At 40.7% G+C, this 15084-nt stretch overlaps 1 protein-coding gene across 3 annotated transcripts in view; it reads right to left on the bottom strand.

Moving 5' to 3' along the window:
• Window positions 1-15084, bottom strand: part of NTRK2 (neurotrophic receptor tyrosine kinase 2) — a 130198-nt gene that overhangs the window by 79232 nt on the left and 35882 nt on the right. For all 3 annotated transcript variants that reach the window (XM_045780844.2, XM_045780845.2, XM_045780846.2), the window contains 3 exons: window positions 14191-14345; window positions 1838-1974; window positions 1188-1320 (listed from right to left, as the gene is read on the bottom strand). In XM_045780844.2, coding sequence (XP_045636800.1) covers window positions 1188-1320; window positions 1838-1974; window positions 14191-14345 — 425 coding nt within the window. The remainder of the gene's footprint in view (window positions 1-1187; window positions 1321-1837; window positions 1975-14190; window positions 14346-15084) is intronic.

Genomic DNA, 15084 nt, shown 5'->3' with positions numbered 1-15084 from the left:
GATTTTGTTAGATGAGGTCAATTCTTCAGATCATGGTGACCACCATGATCCAACACTTACCTTCCTCCCACCAGCCCAGGCCCCCATGCCCTGGACCCACTTATTCCTTCTACCATGCTCAAAAGAGCTTTCGGTGAGGTGTTGACTGAAGGACATAAAGTTGGAAGCTGTTTGCATATGTTTGGGGATAACACTGATTTCAGGCTTCTGGGTGGGTCAAATGATGAGAAATTATAAGTCCAGTACCTACTGGCACAGAGGTAGTGCTGACAGTGACAAAGGATTATGGCTGGTGACTGCAGTCATGCACCCCAACAATCACATACAGGATGTGTGCTGCGGGTGAACACTACCCAGCGTATCGACACCATGTGTCTACATGGGTGTAGTGTGTATTCAAACATACACACATGCCCACTGTGGTTTTCGCATCTAAATCCTGACCGGACACAGTAAAACCTCATTAATTTCTACCATACCAGCTCGGAATTAGGAAAAATGTGCAAAGTATATGTGATTTTTACTGAATACATGTTCGCACGGGATGCTACAGTCTGGAACGTTAAGATATGTGTTGTGTTATTTCTAATACTAGAAAACAATGCGCATACGCTTAAGAAACGTCAATAGCCTGTTTCTTAATTTCAACGTACAGAAATTTAAAACAATTATCATAAAAGTTTTCTGCAGGTGATAATAATTTTTGATAATTGAACTAGGACTCCACCAACCTTCCCACGGAAACTTGATGTCAAGCTAATGAGGTTTTACTGCATCAATGGCACACGCGGGTGTTCGTGAACAGCTAGCCCAGTACTTTAAATCTTCATAGTGCTTGTACAGAGAAAAAGATTTTAGAAACTGGTTTACCAGAATTTAAATGAAAACTGATTAACAAGAAGAGGCCAACCAGCTCAAAATATGTTCTCTAAAAAAAAACAAAGGACAGGGGAAGGCACATGAGGACAAGCTTAAGATTAAAAAAAAAAACCAGCTTAAAAGAAAGACATGCATGTGTAAGAGATTAGCAGAAAAAGAACACTGATATTTCTTTAAAAAATACACACAAAACACCGCACACACTTTTTTTGGACACGCTTGAGCAGCACACAGAGGGCCCCAATGACAAACGCGCGTGTGTCCACGATCATTCACTATTAAAACCATACACCCATCTGATTACGTACAATGTACAGTGAGGTTGACAGAATCCTGGTCTTCTCCTACAAGATTTTCTGCCACACAGGAGATTTGCTTTCCACTGTCATCAGATGAAATGTTAGTTATCCTTAAGGAGCCCTGCGTGTGGCTTGTTTCATTCTACAAATGAATTAACAGACAAAAATAATCCTTATTAGGGCTGATCCCAAAGTGACAAGATTTGGAGTTTCTCCCCCTAACTAAAGAAAAAAATATATGCCGAAAAAGGTTTCCGGCCTGAATTGGAGCCAGGCAAAAGAGTAAATCCGGAGCTATTCTATTTCCCTAGAGTGTAACTGTTTAATGCGCAAAGTTGATTTAATCCTTGAATTCCTATCTACCTTTCTCTAAGGGAAAAGACCACAAGGAGCACCCCTCACCTTGCTCACAAGGACACAAGAAGCTCATTAGAGACCCAGAGACTCTAATCTATTGTATATACACAACTAAAATGCAAACACGCATTCATCTTTGTTAATTACACGAATGAACAGAAAGTGAATGTACCTCAAAAACTCATCGTAAATTTCTCCATATGGCCTTATAAAATATTAAATGCTCCATCACTGGATGAATACAATCTCAAGTTCTGAGACTCTCGTCTTTCTAGGAACACAGAGCCAAACAAAAGCCTTACCATATGTTTGGAAACCAGATTACCGACATCCCAGTACAAATTCGGAACTGGATCGCCTGCAACACTACAAGATAATGTGATAGACTTTCCCTCCTCCACGGTGAGGTTAGGTGCGGCCAGATTTGCTGATGGTAAACCTGTGGAACAAGAGAAGTAAGTGGAGACATATACAAATAGTTCAATGCATTATCAAAATAGTAGCGACAAATCCAAAACTCTCCACGCTTTAGAATCAGTAATTATTTACTTTCTGAGACGGATTTCTGTTGTTCTGAAAAAGTGCTGGGTTGGTAAGCTTTACAGATTTAACGTGAACCAAAAATGTGCAGTTATAAGATCTGAAAACAAATTTTGCACATTTCTTAAAAATATTATTGCAGAATCACTTTTTACTTTAAAAAAACTAGTTTATAAAACTAGTTCTCTCTCACTGTTCTACAGTTGCTAATCCAGTTTTTTCCACATAAATAGGTATCCATAAACCATCCTATCTTGTTGATTCCCCCATGTTCCCCTTCATTTTTTTATAGTCAAAAACAAAAGGGGTAGAGACATCTACATTTTTGCATGAATCCATTTCTTACATCAACTCATAAATATAACCCCACCACCAGACCTACATTTTGAGATAGTCAGATTACAGAAGAAAACGTAGCTTTTTGGGGTATTTTGGTTTTGTTTTTATGGGGGGAGGGGCAGAGGGAGAGGGAGAGAGAGACTCTGAAGCACATTCTACCGTCAGGGTGGAGCCCAACGCGGGGTTCAATGTCAGGACCCCAAGATCATGACCTTGGCTGAAACCAAGAGTGGGACGCTTAACTGACTGAGCCACCCAGGAGCCCTAAGAAAATGCAGTTTTAAAGCATCCTTCACACATGAAGCTGGACCATCACAATATTAGAATGTTCCAAAGCTATATAAGGCATAGTTAAATATCATAGGAAAAATGGATTATTGTAAAATTTCCAGTATGATTAAAAAAAAAAAAACACCTCATGTGGATCTATACTTCCACATTTCAAAAGCTTTATTTGATGTCATTATCACCTCATTAAACTATCACACCTATTGGGCGTTTACACCGCTTTAAATCATATGGGACTCACAGTATTTTCGGCATGAAGGCACGTCCCAAAGAGCGTAACAATACGTCTCTCCTGCCTGTCAAGCTAGTCCCTCACTTGGTATCAGAAACTCTGCTCGGGGCTGCATTCACCACGACAGCTGTGTCCCAGGGACCTACGACACCTCATTAACTCAGTAGTAACCCAGAGGTCAGAAAAGGCAATTCATCTTCAATACACATTAAATTGCAATTAACCCGCCCACCTAGCGCTGTCTGACCCACTGTCTCCACAAAGCTGTGTACAAACCCCTCTCCTACGATGCAGTCCTTACTGACAAAGCCATGATTCTGTATCACTGAAACCAGCCTGGAACAAGATTTCTCCAGCGTTTGTCTCACGGTGTCCCCACCATCAGCAGAGGACTTCCCAACCGAGACCTGCTTTCCGTGGCTGGCGTGACCCTTCGGAACCCTTCCTGTCTGCAACCAGTAGAAAGCCATGTTCTATCTTTCACAGGGGTTCAAAAATGCCCGCTAAGACTCTGAGTTTCCTACTCAGAGGCTTTCAATCTGTCACATTTTTAGCTTCCAAGGCTCTTCTTCTGTTCCTGAATAATCTATTTGTATAGCACCCTGTTTTTGTCTCTTGGGCGCAACATCTCCTGATCTCTTTGAGATGGTAATCATTTTTTAATTTTTCTTCTCTCCATATCAACACTATTTCTGGCAACTTGTTTTTCTTCATCTTTCTGTTTGTTCAGTATTTGTCTCTCTTATAAGCTTTTCTCAAAGAGCTGGTATCCTTGGCCATTCCCACATCTTTGAAAACAAGGTACTAGAAGCATTGTGCATTTAACTGTCAGTTTCGTTGTAGGGCAATATGCTTGGCCTTTTTGCTGGGTACTGCCTGATGCTGATATCATTAGATCATTTCGGGACAGGGTCTGGTCAGATTATTCAGTGCTCTTTCAGTGTCCTACCGGGAAGAGGAAGAAGGATGGAAATCGATATTCATATGTAAATCCATCACTCTCTCTATGGTTCTCACAGCCTCAACTCTTCCTGGAGTTCCTCATAATGTTGGTTTGATCCTCTTTAGAGACTAAACCTCCAGCTTTCTGCTGAGGAGGGAGAGGTGCAGTCACCTGGAATGTATGGAATGAAAACGGGACTAACTGGTCCATCGGGGACTTGACCCACTGTCCTGGGTTTGGTGCTGCCTGCAAGCCTGCTTCTTCCTGAGCCTGGTAGCAGCTCTGCGTCCCAAACCAATTTCCTCTTGCCTTTGCCCTCTGCCAACCTGGTAATCAGCATTCCCAGCTGTTAGCTCAGTTTCTATTCGTCTGTCTGCCTTCCAGCTTGCAACCATTTGTGTCCTGTTGACTCCTCTCCCATTTTCTTGTGCTAAAAGATGTATTTGCTGACTCTGGAGGGATCACAGAGCCAGGGCCTGCCCTGGAGCTTGTCCTCAGGGCATGATCTCCTCCACCAACAGAGCTTGGAGACATCCCTCTTGGCACCTTGAATATGAATTATGGGATGAATTTCCTACTTTTTATAAATGCATAGTTTGGAAATTCTGAGGAAAAAAAAAGGTTAAAATAGAGATTCTCAGTAGAGAATGATACAATTTTCATTCCCCCTAGAAAATTTAACGAAGGCTTTGTCATTAAGCCTAAATTTATATGATTAACAATTCTAAAAATGTATGTTTAATTGCAGTAATAGTGGTATTATTTGCTGGACATTCACTGAACCAGAAACTCTTTTCTAGTACTTTGAATGACTTGTTTTACATAATCCTTATGACCATCACGAAGTTAAGTGTTTGTCCTCATCGAAGTAACGAAGAATATGAGTTCTGGAAAAGTCAAATACACCTTCCAAAATTGCCCACGTACCCGTAGACCTGGGATTCGAACCCAAAGTTCAAGATCTTCACCACTACAGTGTACTTCCTTCCCAGACCGCATATATCCATTTTAGCACAGAACATAAATACCAATATGTATCTATAACCCAAGAATTTAGTTCATTTAGAAAATAATTACGTGTCTATTTGTGAAGGAAGAATGAGTCTCCTTTATTTATAGAGAAATTGTATCACCCTGTCACAGCAGTTTCCAAAGGAATCTGTGCAAAATTGGCCAAGTCTAGATCTTTTAGATGTAAAGTCTTCCACAAATGAGTAAGCATCTGACTCACGTTAATTCTAAAGCATTAATATGCTGGCCAAAGATTCAATAATGGAAAAAACAATCTGTACTTGAAATATCACTTGAGGTTTAATTAGCACAATAAAAATGAATTGGGACGCATGAACAGCCAAGGCAGGATAAACCATTTGCCAGGCACTACTTCCTGGCTTAATAAGATTTGAAATCGGCACAAGTACAGAGCAAAGCTCAGCAATGCTTCCAAGAGCTTCTAGCCCTCCTGTCATGGGACCCTGATTTAAGCTTCCGAGCGGTCTTCCTCCACACTCTGAGAAACCTCACTGGAGAGAAGAGTTGACCAGACACCCAGGCAGACAGACACCTCTGTGTCAACGTCTCTTGACCCGGATGTGTTCAGAAAGGACATACCAGCCTGCGGACCTCGGCAGAAAATCACCAACCACGAGGTGAAAAGGCTGACTTCCCAAACTGGATGTTCATGTGACTCACCAGCAGATCTGATCAGAAACACTGATTCTCTCCAGTAGATCTGGGTTGGGGCCGGAGAGTCTTCATTTCTAGCAAACTCCCCATTCCACAGAACACACTTTGAGTAGCAAGCAACATGATGGGTGTTGGCTGGACAATTGCTCACTAGGTTTTTGTGTCTACGGCTATTATTCTCAAACTTGGCAGGGGCCTGAGCAATCATCTCATCCATGGAACTTTCCCCAAAGTGTGTTCTGTTAAACTCAGACTCCTTGAGACTCTCAGTGGTGGGGGAATCTAAGATTTAAAGAAATAAGAGCCTATAGGAACTTCTAGAATTCCAGATGTTCACTATGCACATCACATATTAAAAGCTCTCAGAAGTCCTGCTCTAAAGGAATCAGTCACTTCCATGGATCTTACAGTCCCCAAGCTTTTCTGAGTACACCCTTGTCCTCTGGTATCTTGTTGTGGCTTTGTTATTTTCATTTGAAGTAATTTGACAAAACATAAGAGATACACATATTTAAATTTAGATGTAAAATATATTTAAGGCTACATATTCATATCAATGATAGTAAGAACATTAATAGCTCATGTTTATTGAGTACTTCAAATGTGACAGACCTCACCTGCAATATCCGCCATATTAGCTTATTTGGCGCCCTAGAAACTCTTGAAAGTCGGTGTCCTTGGTATCCCCACTTCCAGATGAAGTTAAAGCTTATCGAGTATCACAACTAAACAGTTCGTGAGTGGGACCGTCAAGTTTCTGTCCATGGCCTTAACCAACGCATTCACTGGCTGCCTCCTTTCCTGGGCTCAGCCCTGCCTCTGCTCCTTCCACGAGCACACACTTCTGGACAGCTGACTACGTCTTAGGATCACTAGTTCAATGTATGCAGGTTCGCTCCCTTCCTTTATCACCCTTCCAAAGGGATACGGAATGCTCATTATTAGTACATTATTAAGTAAAGATAAATTTGGTTGAATGATCCCTAAAAACATAAAAAGCAAATCAAGCAGGCAGGGTCTTACTTTTTAATAATTGGGGAAAACTAACATCTAATCATTTTGAGTTATTAACTCAGCTTTGCAGTGAGTGAACTGGGTCGGGTCCGGGTTTTATTTTCCACCTGTAAGTAGGGATTATGCTCTTTCTCATCTTGTTTCAGTGATCCTTGAGCTCTGTTCCTTTTGTGTTCGGTCATCATTCCGTGTGTAAGATATTCAAGTAAATTATGATTTTTGTCTACTCTCTCCTCTCCTCTCACGTTCTCTCGTTTTGGCATATCTTCCAATTTCTCTCTTAAAGCATATATATTTCACTACCAGGAAAGAAGCCAGAACGAGCCTGACCTATTTAGAAGGAGCTGCTTTACACCCAGTTACAAAAATGACAGAAAATTAGCAAAGTGACTTTCCAAGCCCAAATTGGAAATTGTGCTTCTATGCTTGTGTGAGCTGTGTCATTACAGTGACAGCAACCAGGAAACTTCTAAACACAAAAACTGTGTCAGCGGCTGACAGGTTAGGAAAAAACAGCTTTATTTGCCATTCTAAAAAGATAAAGGAAAACAATGGTCCCTGTGTGGCTTGCTATATTTTAGGAGACAGAACGTGACCCCCAGTAAAAGCAAAGCAAAGTAGTAAACCAGACTTCGTGTATGTTTTTCAGAAAAAGAACAACAAGTCAATCTGCTAAGGTGGTAAGAAATGAATATGTTACACCAATCTAACTTCCAGAGTACTGACACAGCATTTCCTTCGAATCTTCTATAAACGCTAACAAAGCAGAATTGCTATTGGTCTAGTTTCCTGGTTGGAAACCAAGAAGGACTAGGTACAAATCCGCTATGCTAAGGAGATGTGTACAAACCACGGCGCAACCCCCAAAAGTCAATCTTAAGAAGAAATCAGGAAAACCAATTTACCTCAAGGAACCAGCCTTCTTCTCCCAGGCACCTGTGAACTGACCTCTCCCGTCATAAACAATATTTGGTTGATGTGTCTTAAGGAATCTGTACACTGAAAGTTTGAAGGTTGGGAAAGTGGAAATTTGAAATTGTTGTTAAGAGTAACGAAGAAACCAAAGGCAGGACTGATTTCAATTCATGGGACCATTAAGGAAGTTTTATGTAACAGCCGTACTGTCTAAACATCAAGTGAATGACCACCTTACCTTCACTGTGGGACTAGCATGTTCTATGGTAACCAGTTACTAGTAAAATGGGTTGAGGGATTGTTTCGATATGACCCAGAGGAATACGCCCTTCTTATGTATATTTGCCATCTACCTAGAACAGAGCAAGCATCTCATCCACTATTAACACTTTCTGAAGAAACTCTCTTCCAGAGATTTAAATCCTAATTATAGTATAAAAAAGTTAAAGTATAAAGTATCCTGTTCTTCAATAATCCCATTTAGCGAGGGGAAACGGTTGAAAGGTCTGTATTGCAGAGGTCTGTGTGCTGAAGATCGAGCTAAGTAGTGGGAGCATTCTTACATTAAATCAGCTCAACAACCTTGGCAAAATAACCTTTCTTTAGAAGTTGGGTGATTCCATTTCTGTCTTCAGAACCAGTGTGCCTAGCGACCCTTTTTTCCCCAATTAATGTGGAAATTTTAGATGAATGTGCTGTGTTGCCTTGCAATTAATAAAGTTTCTCGAAGGTTAAAAAGGACCTTGTGGAGAAACAGACCACAACATGTTTCCCAGCATGAATAAATTTACAGTAATTCTCGGCAGGAGGGGCTGCTAGAAAAATATTGTGAGACATTCTGACCGTGCTGCTAATGGTAACAGGGCCATTAAACTTCCCAGCCCCACCTACCAGGCTCACTTAATCACTAAGGGCAGAAGGAACATGAGACTCTTCCAAAATGGGAAGGGAAATTTCAAAGGGAACAACAAAATGCTAATATATGGAATAATTTAGCTAGAATCATATAAATCTTTAAGTTATCGTAACTGAAATATCTACACCACTATATAAAAATCTGGTCTGACTGATCATTACTATAACATGAGTGGCTCATGCATTTATTAATTGATGAATTCAGCAAACATTGATCAAATGGCTATTATGTTCAAGAGATACACTGACACAATGGAGGATGTATTTTTGTTTACACAATGGAGAGAGTTTGTTAATATAATACTTACATGTGAAATACTAAAAGGGGAAGTTTTTAAAGAAAGCCCACCTAATAAAGGAATGGAATCTCAGTAGTTCTTTTTTATTGAAATTAAAATGTTACCAGTGTGAATTAATGCAATAGCCATAGTTATTGGCATATTGTTGGCTTACAATGACGAAATGAACACACAAGACCATACAATACTCTTGTGAGTTACTCTTACACTTAGCTAACAAGTTGCATTAAAAAAAAAAAAAAGTGAAGATGAGCTCCATGAATCTGTGATGTAATGAAACACAACAGATTTATTTTAGAAGTCTGCAAAGGGCAAGACGTAAAAGAAAAGCCAACCAACCACAAATCCAGGCTCTAAACAAGACATCTAACTTGAAGACAGTAGCTTATTATTCGATTTCTTTAGCATGGACTTTCAGAAACAATTTAAATCCAACCGACTAGTACAGTACAGTATACTAGTATAAATCTACTAGTATAAATCTAGTATAAATCTACTGCTCAATTGGTCTAACTTCGCTTTAAAGACCCCAAACTGGGAAACCGTGATGAAAAAAAGTAATATAAGACGAAGCCCCAAACTGAAGCTTCCCCTCTGATCTCAAATCTCTAGATATTATGCAAATTTTTTTCAAACTCTAGAACCATGCTGGAATGTGAGAAAGCATACCGCTAGTGGATTAGACACCATGAGAAACCCCTGAACAAGAGAAAGTGAGAGAGTGAGATTAAAGAAAATCAGCACAGCCCCAAAGGGACACATAAGTATTCGCTGCACAAAATAGGGAGGCTCTAGGCGGATCCCAGACTGAAGGGGCAGACCGCAGGGCAGGGTGGAGCCCCGCCTCAGCTGAGCCTCGGGGCCACTGGTTCAGAAAATTAGACACAACAGAACAACAAATGTTGGAGAGGTTGTGGAGAAAGGGGAACCCTCTTACACTGTTGGTGGGAATGCGAGTTGGTACAGCCACTTTGGAAAACAGTGTGGAGATTCCTCAAAAAGTTACCCTATGACCCAGCAATTGCACTACTGGGTATTTACCCCAATTTTACACTCAGCCAATTCCACCACATTCACAAACGTAGTGAAGAGAAGGGCCCTATGCACCCCAATGTTCATAGCAGCAATGTCCACAATAGTCAAACTGTGGAAGGAGCCCATATGCCCTTCAACAGAAAAATGGATAAAGAAGATGTGATTCATATATACAATGGAATATTACTCAGCCATCGGACAGGATCATTACCCAACATTTGAATCAACATGGATGGAACTGGAGGGGATTATGCTAAGTGAAATAAGTCAAGCAAAGAAAGACAATTATCATATGGTTTCACTCATTTGTGGAACATAAGGAATAGGAGAGAGATCATTAAAAGGAAGGGAAAAATGAGGGGAGGGACAGAGAGGGAGACGAACCATGAGAGACTATGGAGTCTGGGAAACAAACTGAGGGTTTCAGAGGGGAGGGGGTGAGGGATGGGGTAGCCCAGTAAAGGGTAGTAAGGAGGGCACGTATTGCAATGAGCACTGGGTGTTATATGCAAACAATGAATCATGGAACACTACATCAAAAACAAATGAAGTACTGTATGGTGACTAACATATCATAATAACAAATATACATATATATTAAAAAAAAGAAAAGAAAAGAAAATTAGACACAACAGGAGGAAGAGCCTTTCCACATCCTGTTCCCACCCACTCACTGCAGACACAGCATCCAACGAGAAACACCAAGTGTAGGAACCTCACCAGAAAAAATCAGTACTGCTAGGAGCTGCTGACATCCTAGAGTATGGTGAACCCCGACACAAGAAAGGTTGTTTCAGTTATAAGAAAAACCCCAACCACTAGAGATTGCAGAAATTAGAAACTGATTGTTAAAAGGGAAAAATTCAATATCTGGAGAAATAGTTGAAGACCAAGGGAGTGAGTCAACCCATTTCCCCATCATGCAGCACAAAAGGACAAGAGGATGGAAAGTGCTACTGAGGCTGAGGGGTATGGAGGGTAGAGCCCTACGTGTAAACAACGATCTACGTAAATTAGAAAAGAGTAGGCTGCATGTCAAACAAAAATTTTTTTTAAAACACACACACACCTAGTCACGTTGTGGTACAAATTTTAGGATAACACAGAAAAGGAGAAAATCTTCAAAGCTTCTAGAAGGAAAAGAAAAGCATAGGTTACCTGTCAAGAAGCAAGCATAAGACTGGCCTCGAGCTTCTCAGCAGCAACAGGGAATACAAGAACATAGTACAATATGTGCAAAGGTCTAAAAGGATTTCTCCGGGTCTAGAATTTTACACTCAGCCAATTCCACCAAGAAGAACAAATACAATCTGTTTTTCTACCAGGCAAGAACTTAAACGATTTTTATGTTTTTTAATTTCTCTGAAAGAATTCTTAGAGGATGCACACCAGCAAAAAGAAAAGCCACTCCAAAAGGCAGTAGGGTACCAAAGTTAATGATATGTACAAAGAAATAGTAAATCTTCACAACAGTCAAGTAACGATCTACAAATAAAATCCTAGTTGACAACAGTCTGAGGGATGGGGGAGAAAGTGAAAGGAAATAAAACTGTCCTTTCCTGTCTTGTTGGGAGCTCTCTCTAGAGACTTACAAGAAAAATATGTTTTAATATGGGTGGTGACTATTTGGGTCTTATGTATTTCCAGAAAGACAGAAACACAATTTATAACTTTCAAACACATTAAGAAAAAATAAAATAAAAAACACTAAAAATGGAAAAAAAAGGAAAATGCGATAGAAAAATAGACAAAGGTTATAAACAGGCAATCCACCAAAAAATAAATACAATGTCCCATAAACACAAAAGACACCCAATAGTCCTCAGGAAAAGGCAAACCAAAAAGCAATGACCTACCATTTTTTAGAAAAACAAACAAGAAGTTTGCTAATATCATGGTATGTTTTGCTGGAGTGGCTATAAATTGGTACAACTGGTTTTTTGTTTTGTTCTTGTTTTTAAAGATTTTATTTATTTATTTGACAGAGATAGAGACAGCCAGTGAGAGAGGGAACACAAGCAGGGGGAGTGGGAGAGGAAGAAGCAGACTCCCAGAGGAGAAGCCTGATGTGGGGCTCGACCCCAGGACCCTGGGATCACGCCCTGAGCCGAAGGCAGACGCTTAACAACTGAGTCACCCAGGCATCCCGGTATAACTGTTTTTTAACGTGCAAACCATATAAGCAAAAACGTCTTCTTCCTGCTATGTACTCTAAGATAACCTTTTCACCTGTACACAGGTACAAAGGGCACGTGCAAAGACACTCATCGAAAATTTCTGGAGTGATGAAATATGGGAAATAAGCTAAATGCCCATCAATATGGAAATTTAAATGTAATTAAGATAGATTCTACCACGAATACCATGCACTGATTAAAAAGAATATTATAGATCTGTAACCATTAATCTGAAATCTTCACAAACAAGAGAAACACAAGCTTTATGTGTAATACAGTTTCTTTTTAACCACAAAATGTATCAACTTTACTTGTACAATTACAAATAAATAAAAAACACTTGGAAAGAAAAAAATTAACAAACAACAATGAATCACGGAACACTACCTCAAAAGCTAGTGATGTACTGTATGGTGATTAACATACCATAAAAAAAATAAATAAAATAAAAAGAGAAAAAAAGAAAAAATATTAACAAACAACAAAACAGTTTAAGAGTACAAAAACAGTAGAGAAATAAGTCTATCCATTCACCCTTTTTACAATGTTGCTTTTCAAAAAGCATCACCGACACTGAAATCAATTCTGAATGTTACCATGAACATAACCATCTCTATCGAGCAATCAAACCCATTCCCTGTGAGTCAGGACAGTGAATTCCTGAAGTCCCTCATACACACAATTCATTGACTAATTTGTAGCAAACAAAATAATTACTAAAAACTGACAAATTCATCAGGAAAAACGAGGACCAGTTTCCTCCCACTCTTTCCCTCCCCAGTCACAATGGTCTCACAACAACACGTTAGGCAGGGCGCATTACTGAAAGCTGTCAAGACAACATGGCCAAAAATTAAAATTAAAAAAAAAAAAAAAAAAGAATTGGTTTCAGGCAAGGGCAATGCAGACGTCCATTAAGGGGCCGTTTGTGGAGTAAGAGCAGAAGTTAGATGCTCTCTCTTTCTTCCTCTCAGTGGTGGCTGAACCAATGTGGTCCCCACAGCCACGGACTTGGGAAGCTGGCCAAGAGGCCAGTGACTCAACACTGAATTTCTTGTCCCTCTAGGCGATTTCTCTCAGCGGTGCAAATTCATACCAGAACAGAGCAGAGTCGCCCTCTTATCAATCAGGGAAAGACAGATATTAAAAGTTGGAGTTTTTTTAAGTGTTGGCTAGCAAAGAAAGCTGAGAAGTTGGCAAGAGAACAAAGCCTGATTCCCCTGTTAGGAAGCCAAAGGGCTCAAGGAGAGAGAAATCTGTGGGAAGAGTAACTCCTCTCTCGCAAGCCCCTTCAGGGTAAAAAACAAATACTTATCTTTCCTTTTATGACATTCTCATTAAAAATGAGTAGCAGCTCTATTTTTCTTCAAGAAACACTGACCTCAAACAATGGGGTCTTCTGAAAACAAGGAATCGAACGTTTGTGGTTCATGTACGGATTCCTCACAGACAAGAAGCAGGCGCTACGGGGCTTTCTGCTGTGTCACCAGCCACTAGGCTAGAAGATCAAATACAACTGTGAGCTGATTAGCTGGTTGACTACAGCCGAGGTGGGTATTGGCCGAGGCACATTATAGATGCCCTGAGCAGTAAAATCCTAACCAGAACGCTTGGGTTTTCCTTCCGGGTAAACGCAGTGGCTCTCAGAGATATGGGACTTTGTCATACGGTGCCCTCTTAGATTCTGGAGGTACAAATGCAGAGGAGTGGGGTCAAGACTGAGGAGGCGCCTGGAAACCCAAACACGGAAAAGCATGCATAAGGGCATACTCATGGTGCCCCATCAGGAGACACAGCCATCTGGCAGCAAGACAAGTTGAAAGGAATGTGCTGGATCGAACTGCATTTTCTTGTACTGTTGAGGACACTTTACCACCACCAGATCTCCATTTTCTGGGTACCAACCACGTATACACACGGCCAACGAAGTACCACACTCTTCGCACAGTTTTTGGATGGACGGATAAATGGATAGATGGAAGCATGACCCCTCAAATGAACAAAGAAACAATGGAATACACAGCGTCCTTTTTCTCCACGCGCTTCAAAGCCATCCACTCAGAATTAATATTCTACTTGCAAAGAATAGTCAGCAAAGCTGCTCCCAGCTGACTTCTCCACACAGCACACAAATGTTGCCCAGCTCACCAGAGACCTCAACAGCATACTATATAAAATCTGGGTAGTGATAATCCTCCCAGACGCTCTACCACACCAAGGCAATTAGAATAATTAATAGCAAGTAGAATTCATTGATTGGAAAGTAAATTACCACAATTGGGTATCTGCAGGTTTGCCAGGGGAATATTCTTGCTGCTTTCATTTAGGCAGTACAAATCCTGAGTTTCTGGGCTGGATTTAGTCTCCTGAAGAGTCTTGATCCACATAATGTCACAGGAGCATGTAAATGGATTGCCCACCAGGATCCTATACAGAACAAAAAAGAAACCTGATCAGGGTTCTCTTTTCCAGTGTTAACGACCCTAGTGTTTACAGAGCGCTGCAACATTACGAATTCTTTCTGGCCAGCGATCTTCGGAAGTCATACCCACCTTTATAGTTCACAACACTTATTCATTCATTTACCTAATACTTACTGATCTGCTAGGTGCAAACACCAGCGTGGACTCCAAAGGATACAAAGTGATGCAAGACCTTTCAGAATCATAGGGACACAAGACAGGAACAGACAGAACTATAATAGAGGCTAGAAAAGGATGTCTCATCGGATGGGGAAAAATCAAATTTATCACAGCCATTATACAGCAATTAAGATCTTCAGTGAAGATGCCAATGGTTAAGTTGTCAGGAACGCTAACATACTTATCTCTGACCAGGCTAGAGATTCGAGTGTTATCATTTAATAAGCTCAAACCACAGTGGAGAGCAGAGCGACCTCCTGTGACTTTCCAATGAGACTGTAAATACAAAGTTGAGGCTGAAATGTGAGGACCAGTAAGGTGGCACTCCCAGCTTTCTGCACGAGCCGACCACAGTTCAGCGGGACGGATGCAAGAAACTTGTTGGAGTAAATGTGAATGAGAGAGCTGGAAGGGAACCCTGAGACCTCCTACACACACACACACACACACACCCCGAAGCTCAGGGCTTCTGAGAGCAAGGGCAAGTGAGCTCCAGATGGAGCCACTCAGCCCACTGCAGGAGG

This window comes from Ursus americanus, chromosome 34 (genome assembly GCF_024610735.1).
Source record: "Ursus americanus isolate L20-20 chromosome 34, mUrsAme1.1.p, whole genome shotgun sequence".
Classification (NCBI taxonomy): domain Eukaryota; kingdom Metazoa; phylum Chordata; class Mammalia; order Carnivora; family Ursidae; genus Ursus; species Ursus americanus.
Note: the sequence above shows the minus strand (reverse complement) of the source record. Positions and strands in the feature narration are given on the sequence as shown.